Below are 22,564 nucleotides of genomic sequence, written 5' to 3' on the forward strand. Positions count from 1 at the left end.
CGGTGATGGTGAAAGGAGGGTCGGTGATGGTGGTTGTCAGGGATGTTACGACGTAGTTCGTGACATGTCCCTACTTAGCCTAACTCCGTCTAACTTCGCCGTACTTGGTCTCAGAAGTCCTGAGTTACGTGTAGAGTAAAGAGATTAAGGCGTGATGGGGTTTTGATGGCCAAAGGAGGGTCATTGTTGGTGGAGTAATCGAGGTGTCACGACGTAGTTCGTGACAGCAAAGGAGAGAGAGAGACAGTATGAGGTGGACAGAAAGTCGATTGTCAGTCCTACATGGCAACCAAGAAGCCCCATGTCTTCAAGGTCACCAGAAGACACATTCTACATCAACAGGTCCCAGTGGTTGACAGGGCCCACTTCTTTGAGGAGGGAAGATTCCCTGCTAATGGGAGAATCATTTGTTCACTCACCAAATACAACTTGGTCTGACATTAGTGAGCGTTTGAGAGGGTCTACTCCTTCAAAGCCCCTAGAACAGAGGAAGGACAGGGACTCAGACTGGGATGCTTCGAGTACGAGTTCTTTTGTGACTGACGGTTTTGACCGTGATCATGGTGGATACAACCAGGATGATGATGAGTTTGTCCAAGTGGATGGAGTTTCCGAAGTGGGTGGACCAAACTGAGTGAACCGAGTGAACTGGGCGGATTCATAGAAGAAGAAGAATGAACTCAGGGATACCTGGAATCATAGGATGCACCGCAATAAAAGTCAATGGATGTCATGCGGGGTGGGTTAACATCGTGGGAAGACTTACTGGTGATATCTAGACATCCTCTCATTCCAATTTGGATGATGCAGTGTCATGTGTTGCCTTCCATGAATTGACATCAGGTGTTATCATAAATTCTAATTCGAGTAACCGTCAGCATAGACACTCCACATCACAGGATGTGTGGGTTACTTGACCAATGACATATTTCGACAATTTGTATGCATACAACAATTGTAATTTCTAACAAAGTAATGAAAAGACAAGATCTAGTCTCCTATAGCTACAAATAAACCTCCATCCTCTCATATCATTGACACCAAAGACGCTTCCAAGGGTCTCACAACGGAGATCGGATGTGAAACCCTCGATCGAGGACTGATAGGGGGATCAAGATGTGTAGGGATGATGACTCTTCTCCGTTTAACAACGATATCTTCCTCTGTGTATTCTTCGGGTCTGGCTCGTCGTCGATTGAGACTATCAGGTGGGATGGGAGGTGTTCGAGGTTTGATATTGAGAGTGATTTTAGGACCAAGTTCTACCGTAGGGTGTGATTGTTCCATGGCGTCGTTGAAAGCTTGTGAGGCGGTTTGGATATTCCGTATTGCTTGTGATCCTGTGACCTGAGAGGAATCATCTACCGTATTTGATCCATCAGTCTGATCGTCAATATATGCAACAAACTTGGAAGAAATAACTCACCGAGTCGTCAACGATATTCATATCCTGAGATCGGTCAACACGACAGATTTCTCCCATGTTACCCTCCACACCTTTCTCAACCTTCCTCTCCAGAACACTTCCATCAAGTGTGATCCTGCCAGTCTTTATCAACTCCGCTCTTTCCCTTCGAGCAGCTTCAGAGGCATCTTTGGCATGAGGTACCGCAAGACGATCTTCAATCTCCGAGGGACCTCGTTCACTATCACCTTTACGACGTATAGACTGATAATGTTCCCCTTTAGAGAATAATGCTAACCATAACATCGTACGACCTGGTCGAACAGTAGGTATGTACTGTGTCAAAGCGCTGGCGTAACTTGGTGAGGATAATGGGAGTGCAGGAGGGTTCGAAAGGAGATGTGTTGTACCTGATCTAGTCCGACGTCTAGGGTTTGTATCTTCTTCAGGAGTATCATCTTCTTCCTCTTCGTATGGCATAGTCATTGAAGACTTTTCGTCAGCCAAAATCGAAAATCGTTGACCTAGAATGAGATGATATACTTACATTCGATAAAATCACTCTGACACTACGTCTAAACACTCTAGTAGCAGCGACGATCTCCGGTTGACTACCATATGTTCCTATATCATCAATCGAGATTATTGTAAAAGTTTGAGAAAGATAGACTTACTACTCGTACGCATATTCTTGACATAATCTTGGTATGTGACAATCTTTGACGTTCCTCCTGGTAAAACGACAAAAGGTGACATATCATCTTCATGAACTTGAAGATAATCACAAACCAATTTCCTGACTTCTGGATGACGTCGCTGATCACCCCAAAGTTGATCCGCGAGGGCGCGAAAGAGACAATTACCGTCTCCTTGGATTTCTCTCAATGATAAGCTCAATCTAGTGATTTCTGACATTAAACATTTTTCACCAATACTATAAAAACACGACATACCATCTTTGACATCTTTCTTCTCGGTGGCAACGTCGTCTAGAGATATAGTGATTGAATCATCTTCGTCAGATCTAGAACGGGTGGTACGTCTTGTGACCGGTGGTTCTGCTCGGAGAGTTGAACGACGTCGTTTAGTCTTACCGCCTCTCATTGACTGAACAATCAGCAAGGGAGTATATCCAAAGGAAAGATGAACGACTTACGACAGGTTTAGGTTGATTATCATCTGAAGGCTTGTGAGGTAGCATTATTGTGGCGGTGTGACTAGCCTTCTACTTCTGCAAGGGATAAATCAAGAAAGGTGAAGAAAAAGCGTGAGATCAAGTAAGAAAGAAGGGATGAAAGAAAGGATAAGAAATCAAGTTGAAAGTATTTGTATGTATGATATTCTCATCGTGTTATAAATGAAAAGAAGCGTGACGGACGGGGACGTGACGAATGAACTGTACGTTAACTTGATTTCTTGTTTTAGGAATTTCAAAGAGTAAGTAGATTCCTCACCCTCGGTCCGGTAAATCAATTCAACGGGGTACCATCATCGTACCATGTACCAGTCACGATAAATGAATATTCAAGATCTTCCGATAATAGAAATACGATTTTCCCGATGACTATCAATGACTGGGGTTGTGCTTGACTCTGTGATGTGTGAGCGGTGAGGGAGAGTGGACAAAAGTGGGGGAGCTTGTTCAAATGTCTCATTGTCCCAACGGAGAGACGTCACTGAAAACCTCAAAAGCGGCGATCGCCGTTCAAATCCGGTGTCACACGCACAGACCTTCCTTCTCCCCCTCACGTCATTGGCCACCGCATCACCCAAGCTGAACTGAACATTCCGACATCCTTCTTTCACTAACCTACTCAGCGTCTTACCATCTATCAACAGTGAGTGCTTCGTGATATCTTCTATCAAGTCCTGAATATGCACATGAAAAGAGAGAAAGAACTCGGAACATCCTCACTGACCTCTAGTGAGCACAGTGAACATTGACGCAAAGTTCGACAAAGCCGTTCAGATCGTTGGAGAACTTCCTGCTGAAGGTCCTATCAAACCTACTCAAGACCAAAAGCTTCTTGTGGGTTGATCCTCTTGATCTGATATTCCGCTCTAACCACTCTGTCTCTCCTATATCTGATGTTAGACCCTAATTTTGTCTCATCGTCACATTTTGTACATTCTGTACCTTCGAGACCCATCATCCAATCCCTACTTATTCCTTACCTGATCTTAAGTCGGATTTCCGAGTGTATAACCGTATAAATAATGGGCTGATCTGTCAGTTCTATGCCCACTTCAAACAAGCCACAGAAGGGTCAGCTCTCTCATATCCCTTTCGCAACCCCTACTGATCATCAGAGACGTCTCCGGTCCTGCTCCCGGTATGTCCTTCAGTCCACACATCTAACCTATTCCTATGCCGCTAAAAGACGCTCTGACATGATCATGTACCAGTGATCTCGGCCGGGGAAGACACGACATTGATAATCTAGGTTTCATGGATTTCGTAGGGAAAGCGAAATATAAAGCTAGACAAGCTATCACAGGTATGAGCAAACAAGAAGCTAAACAGAAATACGTCGAGCTTCTCGAAGAAGTCAGTATCAGCTTTCTTACATGGTTCCTTCAACATGTTAATTTTTTAGATGCTCAACAAAGCCGGTGATGAAGATGCCAAGAAGTATCTTGCCGAGCTGGAGAGTGAGTCCTCCCTCGCGATAATTGTATAAGCTGCTTGGTGGGGATTTGACTGATATACAGCCGCCGGTTCTGCACCCGCTGTGGCCGCTTGAAGCTTATGAACTACGATCATGGTGGGAATGGATTACGATTTGCAGATGATATCACTTGACCCTTGACCTGGGCTACTGACATTACATTAACATGCCCCATCCTGTTCTGTGCAAAAAGCAACTCTCACCATCATGTCAACCCTTGCGTCGTCGTGTCTGAGATGAAACAAATGAGACGCTGATCGTCCTCCACTGCACTTTCCACTCACCCCTCCATCATACGTCGGTAACGGTTGATGATGCACAGAGTCATGTCGGCACATTCCAAAGGCCTGCATCCCAGCGTTAGGTCTGATATCTGCTGACTCGTGTGGCACATTTGTAAGCAGCTATGTCATTCGCCGGCAACCAACTCTCGGAACTCTCGGACGCAAAGGCAGCATCGTCTACATTCGATCATTGTCCTCTTGGACGTGGTATCATACAGTCGTATATGGATTGAATACTTGAACTTCATCACGCCAACACTGTTCGTCAGCCCCTTATTTTGAATGAGCGCGAAGGGAAACAAGCAATATGTACGGTGAATTACACATATGACCTTCAACGAAGAGGCAAGGCTTCATCAAGATAAACTCACCCATAGGTTCCGACCGAGCCTCACCACCGGCCGTCCGTTCATACGCTTTCGTAGCAAAGTACCTCACATCGGCATCCGGATCCTCTTGCAGTTTTCGCAAAGTAGGGAGGATGCGTTGTTGTATCAATTCTTGTCCGTTCGCATCACCGACGAGGACACCGGCGAGAGTTTCGAGACATTTTGCGACGTTGAATCGGATGTTTGGTATGTCGTCAGAGGCGAGATGGATGGCAGCTTCGAGTACGTTGTCACGGACGATTTCAGGGGTAAGGGATGGAGCCATTGTCTGAGGTCAGTTTTTCTGAGCTTGAGCCAATTGGAAGGAAGTCACGATGCACAGCTAATGGACGCATTGGACGGGAGCATGAGTGATGAACGAGAGCGGATGAAGGTGGACAAGAGGGAAGTGAGAAAGAGGAAGAGAGATGGACAGTTGACATGGAGAAGCGGAAGTGGACGGATAGACTCACAGTGATAGCAAAGACAGTCGTCATACGATACAGATAATTCGGATGATCACCCATAGTCAAAACCTTTGGAATGATAGTTTCTTTCGCCCACTCCACACCAAACACATCTGTCAATTTCTTCAAATTGATGGTTGCTGCTTCACGAATAGAAAACACAGTGTCCCCTAACCAAGACATACACAATGCTCCTAATTTGTCATCGAAGAAAGTCTTTCCGAGTTGAGTAGCGAGAAGTGGGATATATTCTATGATAGCTTGTCTGACTCTCCATTGTTTATCCTCTGCCAACTGCATTATAGCTGGCAAGAGAGCTTGGGATAGACGATCGATACCGATGACTGGGGCATCAGCTATTCTTGCCTACACTTTGGTGAGAAAACAAGTATCGGAATGACTGGGAAAGAGAAAAAGACTGACCAGAATTGACGAGTTCAAGTTTTGAAATGAGATTAAGACGGACTTCTGAAAAGTCATCTTTGAGTAATTGGAGGAACAGAGGTAAGAGATGTTCGATGGTTGCGTCTTTGCCTATGAGAGGTGCTATTCCTGAAATTTGTGTAGCGAGAGCCGCACGAACATGTTGGCTGGTATCCGTTGCCCTCTCCCTGACGCATGGGAGTATTCGAGCAAGGATGACTTCGCGATCGCAGAGTTTGCAGAAGCCTGCGACATCAGCATCTACTCCGAGACTGGTGACTCTTGCACATAGGTACCACGTTCAGGATAGTGCAGAAGACAAATAAAAACATACCTGGGATTTGACCAGCAGCGGCAGTTCTGACTTCCGCTTCTGAATCCTTCAATAAACTGACAAAAGCCGAGACAAGTTCCTCTCTGATCAAACTCTCCCCTACACTTTCCGCCAAAGCCACGAACTCATTCGCGACCATATACCTAACTCTCCAACTTTGATCCGTTACCGAAGCTCGAATAGCTTCCACCAGCTCTGCCTTTACTTCCTCCGGTGACAAACTACCTGCGATCGCGATCAAGTCGGGAATAGTCAAAAGTCTGATAGAATCTTGATCATCCAGTAAAAGTTTCCGATACAGAGGAATGATCTCAGAAATGATTAACTGTCGTTGAGAGGGGATAGCAATGATAGATTTTGCAAAAGGCTGTTATTTAGTCACTTTACTCATTCATCAGAATACACTTGTAGAAGACTCACACCAAGGGCTTTGGCAGCTGCACGTCTGACCATGGGAGTATCATCAGTCACTAACTGAGAGAAAAGCTGACGCATTTCTTCTTGCGCGGTGGGGGATGCAGCAGGGTAAGAAGCGGCAAACATTGCTGCTGATGATGTACGTGGGGTAAACCAATCACCTGAAGCGAGTCGTCTAAGGAGGGGTAAGAGATGTTGGTCGATAATTTGAGGGGAAAGGACAGATGCGATTTTTGATACTGATTCAGCGGCCTGTAAAATCAATCATCTATATAACTCTTACATCAGAGTTTGAAGGATTACTGACCTTGTCTCTGACCAAGGTTTCTTCCACAGCGGCGAGATTCTCCAGTGGGGCGAGAAGGACCCAAGCCCATTCTTTCCCTCCAACATATTCGATAAGTCCCCCTAGTTCTTCTGCTAGTACTAGTAGGACCTATACGTTATCAGCTGGCGTTCATCCTCTACTAAGAGCAAAACCAGCTACACTTTTGTCTGGTCACAGGAAGAAGAACAGGAAGCCAAGACGGTTTGGTGAAAGGAAGGACCCACTTCGTCTTCATCGTCCAGTTGATCAGTAAGAAAAGGCATGAGTTCATCTCTCGTCCTCTGAGGTCCCAATGCTAACGCTATGGTCGATAGCCGTCGGACGGAGGCAAGACGTAAAACTACATCTTCCGACTTGAGCTCGTCCGTCAAGATTTGTATCGGGTACGCTGGAGCGGCTGCCATGACGAAAGGTACTGAGAGTGACGATATGGAAGACCTGCTGTTATAATGAGAGAAGCTACTCTCGTTGATGGAGAAAGATGCAGTGCTAGAATAGAAGTGAGTGAAGGTTGGGGAAGTGAGAGGTAACTTGGGACGAGGCGACGATGGTGGTGGTAGTGGTGGTCGAAAGGAGCGCGTGTGGCAGCATACACCAAGCGGCATTTACGGCATTTAGTCAATGTGGCACTTGCTGGCCCACCGAGGCCAAGATGTGTCGGCTGTTGCAAACGGCCCAGGTTGTCAGGTGGAGAAACCAGCGAAAGGTGAGACAACCGTGCATGCTATAATCATGATTTCTATCCTCTTCTATCTGTAAACCCGGTCCCTAATCAACATCCATCTCCTCAATCTTAGGTCCCTGCTCGTCCATATCCACCTCAGATCCCTCTTTCGGTGTCTTTCCCTCGTTCTTGGGCGTCTGAGTACCCGATCCAGTGGTGGAATCGACCTTTGGCCTGGGCTTGGGACGGTTCATGATAGCCGCACAAGTGTACACAACATCGTCTTTACGTTTGAGCATCTCGCTGGAAGTGACGATGGGATTGACATTTTTAGGTTTCTCAGCTTGTCGAGCGAGTTGGTCGTCGAGCCATTGTTGGGTCGTGGCGCATTTCTCAATCTTGTACACTCAGCTTTGCGTCTCATTATGATCAGAGGATGAAATGACTTACCACTTTACCTTTGTCAGCCTCGGTGATGTGAGAATACTTCTCATCTCCACTTTGAGCTTGAGTTAAGTACAAGTTGAGTGCTTCACGGAGCGCCGCAGCAGCTTTAGGTCGTTCGTCATTCTCTTTCCATCGGAGGACGATGGGATCTCCCTTGACCTTGAGATCGGTGAGTTTTTGGATATACTCAGACTTCTTGGCATCCTCTCCTTCCTCCGTGTACAACCAGTCCTCGCTTTCGGAAAGACCAGACAAAAGAGCGCTCTTCTCCGCCTCCGTAGCATAAACTTTGTATCGCGAGTCGAGCTTGTCTCGCATGTCGTAAACGTATTCTTCCAAGGCGTTCTTGCAGTTCTCCGTTTCCAAGACGAGCTTGTCCTCTTCATGCATCTTACCTTCATTCTCCGTCCAGTCATCGACGACATTCTTCGGGAGTGAAGTGTATTGACCGACGACCGAACAGTCTCCACGGCGCTGCAGCTTTTTGACCAATTTCTTCTCTTCTTTCTTCTCATCACCTTCGCCAGTCACCACAATTTCCTCTTTTTCTACTTCCTCAACCATGTATGCGCCTTCAAAGCTCATGATACCGTGTAGATTCAGTCTCGCCTTGACCTTGACGCAAGCCAAATCGCCAGAGGCGGGCTTCTCCACGCCCTTGATGGTGTATTTCCCAATCCAGCGGCTGGTACCACCCGGCAAAACAGCGGTTTCATCGTACCTTGCTTCAAGCTCGAACGGACCTTGACGATAGAAGGTGAGGACTTTGGTCGAAGGAATGTTATTACCCGAAGGGAATACGACAAGCTCGGTATCCTCGTCAGGGTTTCCAGGCTCCTTTTCCCATGACACCTTGATAGGGTATTTGGTGATATCATGTACGGCGAAGTCACGGACGCGGAATACGGGAGAAAGAGCAGCGCAAGCGAAAGTCGCACCCCTCGCCACCGCTTCATCTTGGTTGAGAGTGAAGCCGAGAATCTTGCCACCGAAGAAGGCTTGGATACGCTCTTTGATAGCTGGGACACGGGTTGACCCACCAACGAGCTCGACGGCGTCAATCTGTTCGACTGTCAGACCGGCTTCTGACAATGCCTGCTCCAAAGGAGCGTTGAAGCGAGATAAGAGATGATCGACCAGATTCTCGAACGTCTCTCGACTGAGCGAAGAGCTGGCGTCAATGTCGGTCATGATAGATTCGACGTTGAGAGGAGCTTCAGCGTTTGCCGAAAGGACCTTCTTGAGACGCTCGCAGCCAGTGGTAAGTCGGAAAACAGCCTTGGGGCTTGACATGACATCGATCTTGTATTTGGTTTTGAACTCGGTGGCAAAATGTTGGACGAGGGCGTAGTCAAAGTCGCGTCCACCAAAATTACGATCACAAGCTGTGGATTTGACGGTCAATTGACCTTTGGAGAAAGCTACCACGGTGACGGAATAGGTGGAGTGACCGACATCGATGAAACAGACATGACGGGGAGATTCCGCTGATTCTGGAAGATCGCTTTTAGTGATACCGTATCCTAAAGCGACAGCGGTGGTGTCGTTGATCAGTCGAAGAGCATTCAATCCAGCGATAGTGGCGGCGTCATACACTGCACGACGCTGGATTTCGGTGTACCATGCAGGCACTGCAATCACGACGTCCGAGACGGCCTGCTGAAGTTCGTTGGCGGCGATATCACGCAGTTTACCAAGATAGGCAGCGACAAGTTGGGTGAAAGAGAAAATGGACGTTTCTCCGACATATTGGACCTTTAACGTCAGTATTCTTTTCATGAAGAATCAAGTCAAAACACTGACCTTTACACCAGCCTGACCGTTGATATCCACCAATTCCGCATTGATGAACTTCTTTTCAAACTCTGCTACCTCTGGGTCAGACAATGACCTGCCGATCATACGCTTCAACGATCCGACGGTGTTCTTGAAATTGGATGTCTCAGCGGTTTTTGCCGATTCACCTATGAAGCGTTGTCGGGGGGTGAATGAGACAAGGGAGCTATATTACAATGGCATATTGTGAAAACAACGATAATGGTCATGAAGGGAAAGGAGGGTCGCGTCAGCTTTTGTCCATGGAATGAAGAGTATTACTTACGGAGTGGCGCGATTAGAGACTTCATTCGCAATGATGTCTATACCTTTACGACGGGCCACACCAATTTTAGAGGACAAGTTGCCCAAATCGATACCTACAACGCTCTGGAAACATGAGATGCTACGCTTATCATTTGGGCCCGCACTTACCGCCATTTTCGAAGACTAAATCCGGTTTAAATCCTATGTCAAGTGAGTATATTGTAGTTCAAGTTGCGATACGAGGTGATCAAAGAGCCAGAAGATTCAGGAGAGAGGAGAGGAGAGGAATGAGTGCAGGTTGAAAGTGAAGGAATGCTGTCAAAGGATTTTCGTGAGGCAGAGAGTGTGCTGGAAGCTCGTGGCAATTTCTTTGAGATTCTTATCACGGTGGGCCTGACACGTGACTTTTGGGCATATGTCAAAATGCCACGTCATGATTCCCCATCCGGTCAAACGCAAAAGATCAGATGGCGCGCTGGAAACTTTCCTCGCCATTTCATGTCTTCCGCTACTCAGCTAATCACCTGTACACCTGCCGTCTATAGAGCTAAACCCCCTCTTAGGTATCCACAGCCGAGGTCACAATGGCCAGTGTGTAGATGTTCATCCGACACTGATTTCATCCGCGGACCGCGGACCGCTGACCAGGAACCACACGTAGATCCGGGGTCTTTTCTGAACTGTCCCTACTGACGAGCCACCTTTCACTCCGGATCGTGGGGTAAGACTGTGCTCGTCATGCTTTTTTCCAACAGCTTAACTTCGTCTTTCACTTACTTGTTCTCTTCATTATAATATCTCACCTCTGAGAGGTCTTCCCTCCTTCCACCCTCCTTGCCTATCCGGCATTTTCATTCCTTCACTGACCGCAGGCGGTACATCATGTTCTTACCTATACTCGTCCTCCTCCCTCTTCTCCTATCGACCACAGGTGCCCCTGCCCCAGCAGCAGAGGCCTACAACCCCTTCTATCCTCCAACTATCGACCAGCCCCAGCTTGACTCAAGAGCTGCTCTAGAAGCCGCTGGCCGAGCCGCCATCCCCGCTCATCGTGGACGATCGCTGTTGTTCGGTCCCAAACATGGTCTTACCAAAATCATGAGGTCTCCCCTGCTGAGGAAAGCTCAAGTGAAGGGCAAACAAGGAATAAAGAGACAAGTGCGTCGTAGAAAGTTTTGCGTTGTCGGACCAACATCTACCGGAAGCGCCAATGCGACGTTGATCTCTTCAAGTCTAGACATGAGCTCGTCTACCGGCATGACCACGTCCGTCGGTATGACTAGCAGCTTTGTCTTCAGTACAACAATCCAGAGTTCGACCTTCGCCTCCCCGATGATTAGTTCAAGTCCAGCTCCTTCGACCCAAGCGTCCACAATATCGTCTTCGGCCTCCACATCGACGAGTCTGACGGATCCGACCCCCTCTACTTCTTCGTCCGAGCCAGTCATGTCATCTTCTGTGACTCAGGCATCCTCTTCTCTATCTTCCGCTTCGACCATTCCCCCGTCGTCGTCGAACCCTGCCTTCAGCAGCTCCGAAAGGTCGTCTGTCCTTTCGACGTCGACATCTCTTTCGTCATCAGAGCCGTTGTCTAGCTCTCTATCCGCATCGTCTTCTTCGGAAGTTCCCAGTACTTCGTCAGCTTCTGTCGAACCGACTTCTTCGATCTCGTCTACTACCACCTCAAAGCTTGTGATCAATAGTTCAGCCTCATCCGCTACGTCTACCTCTTCTACTTTCTCCTCGTCTTCCACTCCCTTGTCGACATCTACGTCAATCTCGACCTCGACCTCAACCGCTATATCAACCTTTACCACGACGTCCACCTTCACTTCGACGGAAGACTCCACTTCTACATCCACTTCCACCACCTCTGATATTCCCACTTCCGCATTCACTTCCACCCTCGACTCAAGCACCACAACATTGCCCTCCTCCACTACCTCAGCAGCTGACAGCTCACCCACTTGGACGTCTGGTGATCCTGATGGCAATGGGCCATTCTCAGGTTGGGGGACGTGGTTTGACGTTGGTCTAGGGGCTTGTGGATGGTACAATGTCCCGGCGGACGCTGTAAGTCAAATCCAATTCTTCCTTTGCGTACACAACTGATCGAGACAGATGGTGGCCGCTTCAGCGGATATATGGAACATGTGGCCAGGAGCTACCGATAACCCAAATGATAACCCGATCTGCGGAAAACATCTTGAGATTACACGTAAATCGTCGTCTTGTCCACATCCCTTCTCTGCACCATTCTCACACTCCCTGTCCTATCCTATTCTTGAACCCTTCTCATGGACACCACCGAGGAGAGGAATATCAACTAACTCGTAGATGGCGGGAAATCTCTCGTGGTAGAGGTAACCGACCAATGTCCTTCTTGCGACCTTCGTTCGCTCGACTTGTCCCGTGGAGTCTTTGAGCACTTTGCGTCGCTTGACGTTGGACTTTTCTCAGATGGGTATACTGGGAACATCACTTGGAGTTGGGTGGAGGGGAGTGGGTCATTACCACAATTACCTGTTTCTTAATCGGTCCTCGATCGGCGATTTCTCTTGCCGTTCCTTGAAACCGGAAATGATGAGATCTGAGTGGTGATAAGGGGTGATTCGGCGGTGTTTGACATAGGTTCCCATATTTGAACAATCGCATAGGCGCTGTGCGCGAATGAACATTTTGGACAGTTTGGATTCCTTCGAATAATTCTCTCCAACTGACCTCAACCATGAACATTCACATATTCCGGCAAGGAACTCCTCGTACCGTTCAAACTTCCCCTGCTACTGACCCTAGGTGCAAGTATCACCGGAAGTACTCCTTCTGCCCAGAGACCTGGTTGATTACAGCTTCATGCAAAATAACAATCACCAAGCTTCTATCAGGGTATTGGTCCATTGTAAACTCCCCACACCCAACCAAATCCATCTAAACCAAACCAATTGCGTCTTATGTTCTCTCATTGCTTCAATCCCCGTCCACCACCTCTCCAAACCATTAATGACTTCCACTTTTCTCCAAGCACCTTCTTTCCGATCTAATCTCAACAATCTCAACACTTCTCTACCTTTTTCCGTGTCCGCTATTCGAGTATGAACCAAATGATATATAGCGGGAAATGGACCCATGTATTTCTCCAACAAAGATGGAGTTTTGACTGCCCAAACTTTAAGTTTACGAGTAGTTATGAGGAAAGGCCAATTGACAGGTGAACAAGCTAGCGATGCGGCTCGATGGTTTATATGACCGGAAATACCGTATTTATCGAATTTGATCACCTGAAATTAGCGATGTATACGATATGTGTCTGAGAACTCACAACGGAGAAAGGTTCAGTGTCTAAACGTCTATAAACGTATTTTCCAGTATCTGAAGGCATCCAGGCTCTTTGCATACCATCTTGTAATGCACTGAAGTCAGTGATCAGTGAATAGATGTAAAGACGAGGTGAATTTACGGATCATTGATGATTTCCACTTTGGAAGAAGGTACGCCGAGACGATTATAAGATGCGTATAATTCTTTTTCACGTTGTTTGCCTAGACCCTCGGCATTCCCTATAATCAGTATCAAGATTTTCTCTCTTATATTTCCAATAAGATGATATCATGGGAGAAATTGTGGAGATGAATGAATTAACTGACCATTCGATAAACATAAACCAGAGACATTCCAACCATTCCTCGTCAATGCCAATATAGTAGGTGAGAAGAACATCGCTTCGTCATCAGGATGAGCAGTCACTATCAATGCATTTTTTGGAGCATCGGGTCGAGGTAAAAGCATACTGGTGTCGAAATCTGGAGGAGAGGAGAGGAGGTAGAGGAAGTAGAGAAGCAGAGGTATGAAGGCTGGGAATAGCAGTGAGCTGGGGAAGTTTCTTCTCCTCTTGGCTGTGACATCTGTTCGAGTTTGCGTCGAAGTATCTTTTATACCCGCGCTCATGACGCCAATGTGAAGCTGAGTATATGTGAGTGCTTCACAATAAGAAGAGAATGGTTCACAGGTGAATTGTAGTCGAGGTGTGGAGGTATTGTGCGGACGGACATTGCGGGTTAGCCGTGTGGGGAATGCCAGATTGGAGCCCCGCATCATGTCGTCAGTCACTCACACTCAATGTGCATCGTGTTCTTCATGTTCACATTAAGAATGTCATCTTTCAAACACAGGAAACTTATCTCTTCTGGTCACTCTCAACATCTTTTCAAAAGATCATAGTACGGCGTAAGATGGGAGTGCCAAAGATAGCTGTCTCACCTCCGATTCCGCTACCTGTCTCGTTCACAGTGCTTCCTACCCTTTTGCCCAATCGACCCTTGGCGCCGTTATTATACATCACAGTGGTACGTCTGTCTCATTTGGTCTAACGTCGTCGAGTCTTGTAATCACCTCATGCACTGACGATCATGTGTCTTCCTGATGAGTAGGTGGTGTAAAGACGAAGGAGAAGAGAAGATGTTCTAATGGATAGAATCACATCCCCGTTTACTTAACCCTCGACCCAGCCCGTCAACCCCATCTTTCCCTCTTACCCCTCGTCCTTGCCCTATGTCCTAAATCTCCCATACGGATATGTACTCGTCTTCGTCTGATGCCTCAGGACTGGTCGCTTCATCTGGATGGCACGGCTCCTTTTCCTGACATGTGGGTGCCTTACGATACCGCTCGCAGGGTATGCAAGCAGATGGGAGCTGGGAGACTGTTGTGGTCTGTTACACCTGGAGAAGAAGGGAAGGGTCTTTTGAGCTTGTCTATGAGAGATGCGATATCATGGGAAGAGGGAGGTCCGGATGGTAGGTTGTGTCATAAGTGAATCATCCTTCTACCCCTTCTCCTCCTCTCTTTCTATGCAAAGGGCTTTATGACGTATTTGTTGAAAAAGTGACAGTGCTGTCCAAATTTCTCACAGGTGACTGGTGTATATGGGTCTGCCGAGCTGCAGTAGAGATAAGAAATTGTGGATGCGAGTGAGGCGAACGGACAAATGACACGGCGAGCAATCATGCGCTGACAAAAAGTTGGTTACCTGCTAAATCTCATCTCCCTACATCTGCCTACTCTCTAGACGCCTTACTCAACACTCCATTTCCGAGCATCTCTATCATTCCTGATGATCGTTACGTGCGTATCTTCTATTGACATTCACTCTTTATCTCGTCTTCCTCTCTCGATCTTCCTGTCTTCGCTCATATCAGTGCAAGCGTGCTGATTACCAGATGACCACAGGCATGGATCCCAACCGTCGTGCGAAGCTTCTAAATGATGCAGTCAAAGTGGACCAGTCATCTATACGTGGCGATCAAGGTCGAGCATGGGAACTTGTTCTGAAATGGTCTGCCAGGTGATTCTCTTGCCCTCGTCGAACGTTTCTCGTAACTGACTCTCAGTGCGTGGCAAGATTTCCTTCAATACCCAGTCAGTCTCCATCCTCAGATTCGAGTTCAACTAGACTGATCCCCAGTCCATTCCACCTTCTCCTCGCCTGAAGAAGAAAATAGACCCAGATCTACTCTACAACCTGCGCAACGTTCACGCCCTCTTACCTCTCCTGGCGCCCGATTCATCGTACACTCCGACACTTGACGACCTGTCTCACCTCCTTCATTCAGAACATCAGAGCTCTTCGTCCGATTGGTCAATATGGGATTCCCTCCCCTTCCCATGGCCTTGGCGTCCAACACAGGGGGTCCGACTGACTCAACGAGATCTTGAACGGAGAGCGAGGATCAATCTGGGTTTGGCGGAGGTTGCAGGGGACATTTTGATAGAGAGTTGGAAGAGGGATCAAGAGATACGACGACTTCGTTCTCTGTTCAACGAGAGAGAGAACATAGAGATTGTCTTCGTTCTCCATGAGGAAGACAAACAGGAGAAAACACCGCCCCAGATTCAAAAACAGAAACTGGTCTCAGGAGAGAATATGGGAGTTGTCGAGAGGGAAGAAGAGCTCTCGCGAGAGCATGAGTTGACAATGTTGGAAAAACAAAGAGGTTCAACACCTTCACCCACACCAAGAAGGAGCAGAATACGTCCTCCTACACCTTCGCCCGTCCCTAGACGTCGACCGAGTACCTCTAGTTCTTCCAGCATATCCCCGTTGTCTTCCGTATCTGATGATCCTGGGCCTTCCGAGCGGTCTCCATTCCGTCGCGATGACGCTTACAGCGACTCATCTTCCCACCATGATCCTCTCGCGTCGCATCTTCCTCTTGGCCCTAAAGTCATACCTACTTTGGTGTCTAACAACAGCCACGACTTCAATGACAGGCTCGAAAAACGACACACGATGGAACTCGATATACTTGGACAGGATTTGACAATAATGAAAAGTGAAGACACGTCTGGTTGGTGGGCTTATTTGGTGGTTTCGTGCATTTGTATCGTTTCGTATCTTCTCACTGTGATAGGTATATAATCTAAGCAGCATCACGTTTGCCATATACGTTGTAGCTCATTTTCGGTTCGTTAATTCTGGGTGCATTTCATTGGTCGTAGTATCATCATAAAACCTTTTCTTTACCTGCCTCGCTTACTCCCAACCCTGAGCCTTGTAGCTCGATGGCAGGAGACGTCGAATCGTCGTGAGGTTTCTGAGACCATCTCCTTTCTATCTCTTCCTCTGCAGCTTGTATGTTGAGGTCCGTGTTGGACACACCGCCAGAGCCGAAGAAACCTACTTGTGATGGAGGGAGTGGTTGTAGAGCTTGGTGAGAGAAGAGATGTTGTCGTTTTTCGAGATCGAACGCCCACATGGCGGCACCGATACGATTGGTTATAGACAAGAATAAACCGAGAATAGGAATGGACTCAAGGACGCTAGCCGCGAAGCCGAACGCTGGACGGTCAGCACGGACATTATTTGCTGATGTGGTCAATCCCTTGAAACCAGGTCAGGTGATCAAGAGAGACGATAATGGGAACGACCAAGGGAGCTTACATCTGTATGCCCATTTACGTTCTTCAACCCAACGCCATCTTTCCTCTGCGGACATACCTTTGATGTCGAAATACGGCGTGTGGAGGTACTCGGCGGTGGTGAGTGCACGTAATGTGGAGGTGAAGAGTGGAGCCAGAAGGGGAAGATTGGGGGACAACGGGATGAGAAGGTCTGGGAGTAAGCCTGGATACTACTTCTTCATTCTCGGACGAAAGACGTAAGACGTATGAGACCGCCCTGAAACGACCTCAACGAGGTCCCATTTGCTTCGAGTATGACGGGTCTGCCGAACAGCCGAGAGCGGTAGACTTGGGGTATGTAGTTGTGCTTGGCATCCATCACGGCGAGTCAGGAGGCTCTACGATTTGAGATGAGCTAGACAAACTGGCAGTGAGATGAAGGACAAGAAAGGAAAACTTACAATGTCGTATCACGATCTGAGTCGGCCACCACAATATCCATGACACCCATCGAGCTTCTGTGCTTCTCCTGCCACCTTTGACCATATCACCAGGTTGTGGCTTGGGAGGATTTGCCCATTCCTCCACATATCCCTGGATATCAGTCATGTTTTCTGGTTCTCTGTTGATGCGTGCCCCACATGTGATCCGAGTAAAACCATGAGACGACGCTGATGACTAAGTTACCAACTCACTTGCGACCAAAACTCTGGAGGCTTGCCTCTAGAAGATACCGTCAAAGCGTACGCTCTAGAACGAGCTATACGGAGGTTTTTGTAGATGAAGAACCGGAGTATGCTCGAGAGTTGAGGAAGAAGTACAAGAATGTGCGTGTCTGATATTAGCTCAACTGTAAGGTCTCATGTTTGATTTTAGATATATACACTAAATTGTGTGAAAATGGAACGACCACAACTCACAGAGAACTAAATCAACTGGTACACTTAACCTCCCCATTCCAACATGTACCACCCCACCCATACTCTCTCCCACCGCCTCGCCGACTCTTCCCCGACTACCTAGTCCAATTCCTAGAAATCGCTGCCCGCCTACCAAGAAACGACGGACGAACCATCCCATCGGTCGCCATGTTCCGGCGGCATAGAGGGCGCCCACGATGAGACCTCGGATGGAGGCATGGCGGATCTTGTCCAGCACTGGGGTACGGACGAGAGGGTCAGTGAGAATACGATAGATACCTACGAGTGTGTATAGAGGGGGGAATTGAAGTAGCTCGGATGGCATGGGTCCAGTTTCATGTAAGTAGGTAAAGTCATTGGGTGAATCTGGCAGGCAGGGGTGGTGCTGGTGATGGCGCACGGTGATGTCACAGTTGTCGGATGTGGCAGTGTAGCAATGTGGCGAAACTTCAGTAGAAAATCGAGGACCTGAAACGGTACGGAGCGTATACTGAATCAAGGAGCACTGCAAGATGAGTGATATTAGCAATAAATCTGAGTTACAGGTGAGGTGCAAGGAAGTACAAGGTAAGGGGCTCGGGGAATTCAAAACAATTGTTTCAGTCATCTCATCCATTGTTGAAGCAGGATGCATGAGGCAGTTGATGATGTTGATGTGAGATGGTGTCATAACAAGTCCCATACCTCCCCCGGGGATAAAGTGACACTTACTCTTTAAGATCTCTAATCTATCTTCAGAAATATACCAAGAATCATAGACAAAGATAAACATCAGAATCATGTCCCAAAATACCAGTGGTGACTTTCCGGAAGACAATCCAGACCTCACAGTTGCAAACATGTTGGAGGAAGGTACATATGATCTGACCCAAGTCGAGCTCTTTGGTGATATTGATCTGAATACCATCGATACCACCAATGCATTAGAGAGCTACCAAGGACTAATCCCGCAGTCTATGGGGCTACAATCTCATCTCCAGTCACCCTCTCAGTTGCCGCAGTACGGGTACGCTTCTCCCACAATGGAAGAACCATCGCGACACTCTGCCATGCCCACTCTCAACTTGCCATCTGATGGGTCATATGGCTCTGGTACAAGCTGGCAAGCAGGTGGTACCAGGTCGCCAAAAGTTTGGACGAGAGAGACATCAACCGGTCAGGTGATAGTCACTAAAGGATTGTTGGAATTCCAACACAATCTAGACGAGATAGCAGCTAAGAATGCCGTGGATCAAACCCTAGCAGTGATGCAGGGTAAGATCCGAGCCCCTCGTCAACCTCGATCCAGGCAATCTGGGACTTCCCTCTCACAGACTCACAAATCCGGTACACGACTGACACAACAATCTCATCAGTCCAACGTCGACAGCTATGATTTCAATGCTCCATGGGATGACAACACCGCCCTTGCGGCCACAAATCCTCAGCTCCCTGTGATTCATTTCACACACTTTGACGGGGACTCTGCAGTCCTTCAGCAAGAAACGTTTGAGCAGCCTCAGAGTTAGGATCCACTCATCACAAGGAGCAGGAAGTTTAGACAAGTTTGACTGCTAATCTTGCCTCATTTTTGATTCCGTGTTGGTGTTGATCGTAGAGAGGACCACATGATGCAAGTGTTTGAATGATGATGACTTTTCATCCTTTCATAGTCCAGTCCTCCTTCCTGAGACAACAAGAGCACTAGAAAAGTCATCAGGATCACGTATATAAAGGGAGGACAAGACACGTAAATATGTAACACCTGAATATGATCTCAACCCTTTCATGTACTTGTCTTCATTTGAAGCTCCTATCAGTTCAAAACGTATGGAAAGACATTCTTGACAACCACCCACACTCTGTAACCTCACTTTGACCTTTCAACCTCATCTTTCCAGACCTCATCACTTGTAAAATAAGAATCTGACCCAGTGTATATTGAACCGTACATTTGCTCCATTCCACAAAGTTTCAACTTCAAACAGTGAAAATGTCGGAACATTCTGAAGGTGAAACTCCCCAAAATGTCCCTAAGAAATATACAGCTTTTGGACAATTACAAGAGCAAGAAAATATGAGGTCTCTCTTTGGTAGATCTTCAGCTACCAAGCAGGACAGAACTGTCCACGATCAGACGGTAAAAGCGCAAACGGAGGAGATTGTTGGGAGCCAATTTGACCCCTGGAGTCAGAACATCTTTGGTTATCGATCCAACTCAAATCAGCAGCTCTCAAACGTACAACAAGGGTCCACTATATCAGGATATCCGTATGGTAATCTCTCTTCAGCTCCTACTGGAGTTGGTAATCGATATGGAGTAATGGCCGCAATGTCCAATTCAAAAATAACCGCCGGCTACATGGAGTCACTTCAGAAGATGCAAGGAGCGCATAGGCAGATACCTCCGGCCAACTTAAGTACTCTGAAATCGAATCAGTGGAGTCAAGTGAGTTATTCAGAGTGTCGATTGAGCTTCACTGACACACAGTCTCGGGTATTTCCTGACATGCTTTCGGCGCCAACACTTGAGCGTTTTGGTTCTTCCCCTGACCTCACCACTGCTTACTCACTGAATGCACCAAATCCTGGCCCAAGCCAAGAGTGGAAGTCAATGAACTTTGTTGAACCTTACCCAAATCAATTGGGAGTTGACTCTATACCCCCCACATTGTCTTGGGAGATGATCAGCAAATTCAACTCCAGGATTGATGAGCTTCCGTATGACACTGAGCTTCCGTGTCTCCTTCCTACCACAGGGACGCAGAAGTTTTATGATGCTTTGACCTGCACCGAAGTAGGATGTACTGAACCTTTCAACCCAACCGACACTGTCTTGATTTCTCTAGTCAAGGAATCTTGGCACGGAGAACATCCGACTAGAAAACTACGACATGGATTCCATGTAGATGAGGAAACAAGGGATAGATTGCGTGATTCACCACCATACCATGCTTTGAGCTCGTACCTTGGTCAGAATTCTCTTTCTAGGTAGTTACATACATGAATGCAGGTGGGTTAGTATCATTAGGACCAAGGTCAGATATTATGCAACCGTCACAATTCATGTGATTTCTTGTCGAGATCAGGTTATGTCTCAAGCCCGGCGCTGCCCCTCCAAAGACACCGAATCATCGTGTAGATGTCGGTCCGGATGCGTACTGACAGAGAGAGCACAGAGAGCAGCAGAAAGAAGTGGACCGGAGGTATGAGCAAACGGAGAACAATTGCAACACGAGTGACATTAGGACGTTTGACGTGACAGCACGTCAACGTTTCATCCCTTCCATCGCCAGGCCATCAACACTCCGACCTCTTTGTTTCAACTCAGCAGTGGTCAAGAGAATTGCTAGTTTGACCCATTAGTCCCCATTTTCTAATTCAATCTACTATCCCTATTATAAACATACCCATCAAAGATCATTTGAAATAACATGTCACAAGGGCAAGATAGAACGCGGTCTACATGGGGAGCTGAAGCCAGCAATCTGTCCCCGAGTAGTCACTGGCAAGCCCTCAATGTAACATCCAATGGAGGACGCATATCATTGAATCGACCTCATTTTGCAAGCCGGTATCTGTTAGCCGATAGAATCGGGCCAGGACGGCCGAACCGCCGTTAGAATTACCCCTTCCGTCGAATATTTCTCCGTTCAACTTATCCTCTGAACTTTATTCGATCGTCTCTGGTTTTATGCGTGTGAGTGGAATGTGATAAGTATAGAGACATGTAGAATTGATGCATGCTCTTTTTCCCCTCTGTATTACCATCTAATTATCAGCAAACAGTATCCGCCATGGACAACACATCCTAGTTCAGGTGAGGGGTGCCACTCCTCACTTGCCGAACCAGCTCAGGACCAATTCTTCCTAAGCGAGCCAGATCCGGACCATAATACTACTCAACTCGAGGACTCTACCAATCCATGCACGTCCCTTTCTTCTGGCCCTTATAGAGTGGAACCGGACACACAGTTTGACCGGACGACACAGCCTTCTCAAAGCAATACAATCGACCCATATGAGAAGTTCCGGTCGCACGAGTATCTTCAGCCTCTTGCACCGAAGTATCCCAGAGGGCTGGAGAATCCCACAACTTATGTACCTCCACAAAATGAAGCAGATGACGTGATGATACAAAACTCCACAGCAACGAAGAAACTCATCACTACCTCATCAAACAATTGGGATGATGACCAAACCAAAATCAAAACGGAGACGACTCAGGTGTCACCAAAGTTGCAAGTCCCTGGTCCGTCTCCTGAGGAGTCAATGTTCACAGCGAGACCGGAAGACAAAGACTTGGTGTTCATAGATGATGATTGGCTGATGTCCCTGGACCCAAGAGTGGACATCACCCACCAGTCTTGGGTCGCAGATGGTGTACCTGATATCTCTAGGACGAGATGGTTTTATTGATAGAGATCTAGCAGCTCTCTGGCTGATGTGTTTTGTTAATGAATGATTGGATTTCTTGAAGTGATCAGAGATGACTCACAACTTTCTTCTGTCCTAATCTGACTTTACTTGCATTCCAGACAGGTTGGCAACCATTATTTGATTATTCTCCATTGACTTTGCAGGCCCGGCTACTGATAGCCTCTTGAATCTGTTGAAGCAAGAGAACAAGGCGGTTTTGTAACAGTGAGGTCTCATACTCATTGGACGGACGGGAGATGCATCGTTCATTATCCCAATGGCATATTAGATTCAACCTGGCAGGTTGTGCTCTGCCATTGAGAAAGCTTTCCCCCTGAAGAGTATAATGCTACTATGCTACATGCATATCTAATGCACCCTCCACGGACATGATGGTCCCCGAGTGAAAGAGGAGAGTGTCATACACGCCGCACGGAACATGTCTCACTTCTTCAATCCCG

The 22,564-nt window shown here is 47.4% G+C and overlaps 11 protein-coding genes across 11 annotated transcripts; 6 read left to right on the plus strand and 5 right to left on the minus strand.

Annotated features, from left to right (window-relative positions):
• Positions 1-1,026: 1,026 nt before the first annotated feature.
• On the minus strand, positions 1,027-2,606 carry TREMEDRAFT_58724 (uncharacterized protein; the record flags this gene model as incomplete). Its single annotated transcript, XM_007001310.1, has 6 exons — positions 1,027-1,383; positions 1,427-1,897; positions 1,953-2,029; positions 2,080-2,313; positions 2,359-2,512; positions 2,562-2,606. The coding sequence occupies 6 exons, from the start codon at positions 2,604-2,606 to the stop codon at positions 1,027-1,029; spliced, it is 1,338 nt and encodes a 445-aa protein (XP_007001372.1).
• Positions 2,607-3,201: 595 nt separating this feature from the next.
• Positions 3,202-4,200, plus strand: TREMEDRAFT_41825 (uncharacterized protein). Its single transcript, XM_007000896.1, has 7 exons — positions 3,202-3,243; positions 3,331-3,434; positions 3,640-3,671; positions 3,716-3,738; positions 3,850-3,953; positions 4,003-4,057; positions 4,118-4,200. Coding segments are annotated over exons 1-7 (351 nt in total). The 5' UTR covers positions 3,202-3,242; the 3' UTR covers positions 4,150-4,200.
• Positions 4,201-4,520: 320 nt separating this feature from the next.
• TREMEDRAFT_41828 (uncharacterized protein) lies at positions 4,521-7,212 on the minus strand. The gene is made up of 8 exons (XM_007000897.1): positions 6,920-7,212; positions 6,675-6,803; positions 6,371-6,619; positions 5,951-6,317; positions 5,617-5,862; positions 5,200-5,537; positions 4,730-5,015; positions 4,521-4,616 (listed from the first exon to the last, which is right to left on the minus strand). The coding sequence occupies exons 1-8, from the start codon at positions 7,097-7,099 to the stop codon at positions 4,606-4,608; spliced, it is 1,806 nt and encodes a 601-aa protein (XP_007000959.1). The 5' UTR covers positions 7,100-7,212; the 3' UTR covers positions 4,521-4,605.
• A 183-nt stretch (positions 7,213-7,395) lies between these two features.
• TREMEDRAFT_36779 (uncharacterized protein) lies at positions 7,396-10,206 on the minus strand. The gene is made up of 5 exons (XM_007000782.1): positions 10,057-10,206; positions 9,908-10,011; positions 9,610-9,808; positions 7,810-9,561; positions 7,396-7,757 (listed from the first exon to the last, which is right to left on the minus strand). The coding sequence occupies exons 1-5, from the start codon at positions 10,060-10,062 to the stop codon at positions 7,464-7,466; spliced, it is 2,355 nt and encodes a 784-aa protein (XP_007000844.1). The 5' UTR covers positions 10,063-10,206; the 3' UTR covers positions 7,396-7,463.
• Positions 10,207-10,669: 463 nt separating this feature from the next.
• On the plus strand, positions 10,670-11,231 carry TREMEDRAFT_55968 (uncharacterized protein; the record flags this gene model as incomplete). The annotated part of the gene is made up of 1 exon (XM_007001002.1): positions 10,670-11,231. A coding segment is annotated over exon 1 (401 nt), but the record flags the coding sequence as incomplete, so codon positions are not given.
• Positions 11,232-11,892: 661 nt separating this feature from the next.
• TREMEDRAFT_25303 (uncharacterized protein) lies at positions 11,893-12,422 on the plus strand (the record flags this gene model as incomplete). Its single annotated transcript, XM_007000551.1, has 3 exons — positions 11,893-11,961; positions 12,010-12,106; positions 12,226-12,422. Coding segments are annotated over 3 exons (363 nt in total), but the record flags the coding sequence as incomplete, so codon positions are not given.
• Positions 12,423-12,770: 348 nt separating this feature from the next.
• Positions 12,771-13,647, minus strand: TREMEDRAFT_18134 (uncharacterized protein; the record flags this gene model as incomplete). Its single annotated transcript, XM_007000368.1, has 5 exons — positions 12,771-12,898; positions 12,956-13,166; positions 13,208-13,298; positions 13,346-13,445; positions 13,533-13,647. Coding segments are annotated over 5 exons (645 nt in total), but the record flags the coding sequence as incomplete, so codon positions are not given.
• An 883-nt stretch (positions 13,648-14,530) lies between these two features.
• Positions 14,531-16,205, plus strand: TREMEDRAFT_58729 (uncharacterized protein; the record flags this gene model as incomplete). The annotated part of the gene is made up of 6 exons (XM_007001311.1): positions 14,531-14,697; positions 14,907-15,009; positions 15,105-15,229; positions 15,276-15,303; positions 15,350-15,956; positions 16,156-16,205. The coding sequence occupies 6 exons, from the start codon at positions 14,531-14,533 to the stop codon at positions 16,203-16,205; spliced, it is 1,080 nt and encodes a 359-aa protein (XP_007001373.1).
• A 183-nt stretch (positions 16,206-16,388) lies between these two features.
• On the minus strand, positions 16,389-18,052 carry TREMEDRAFT_41834 (uncharacterized protein; the record flags this gene model as incomplete). Its single annotated transcript, XM_007000898.1, has 5 exons — positions 17,706-18,052; positions 17,481-17,620; positions 17,247-17,379; positions 16,826-16,996; positions 16,389-16,723 (listed from the first exon to the last, which is right to left on the minus strand). Exons 1-5 carry the CDS (start codon positions 18,028-18,030, stop codon positions 16,389-16,391), a joined length of 1,104 nt encoding a protein of 367 aa, XP_007000960.1. The 5' UTR covers positions 18,031-18,052.
• A 432-nt stretch (positions 18,053-18,484) lies between these two features.
• On the plus strand, positions 18,485-19,213 carry TREMEDRAFT_58731 (uncharacterized protein; the record flags this gene model as incomplete). The annotated part of the gene is made up of 1 exon (XM_007001312.1): positions 18,485-19,213. The coding sequence occupies one exon, from the start codon at positions 18,485-18,487 to the stop codon at positions 19,211-19,213; it is 729 nt and encodes a 242-aa protein (XP_007001374.1).
• A 464-nt stretch (positions 19,214-19,677) lies between these two features.
• On the plus strand, positions 19,678-21,050 carry TREMEDRAFT_58732 (uncharacterized protein; the record flags this gene model as incomplete). Its single annotated transcript, XM_007001313.1, has 3 exons — positions 19,678-20,133; positions 20,176-20,656; positions 20,857-21,050. 3 exons carry the CDS (start codon positions 19,678-19,680, stop codon positions 21,048-21,050), a joined length of 1,131 nt encoding a protein of 376 aa, XP_007001375.1.
• Positions 21,051-22,564: the final 1,514 nt, after the last annotated feature.

Source organism: Tremella mesenterica, assembly GCF_000271645.1.
Source record: "Tremella mesenterica DSM 1558 unplaced genomic scaffold TREMEscaffold_1, whole genome shotgun sequence".
Taxonomy (NCBI): Eukaryota; Fungi; Basidiomycota; class Tremellomycetes; order Tremellales; family Tremellaceae; genus Tremella; species Tremella mesenterica.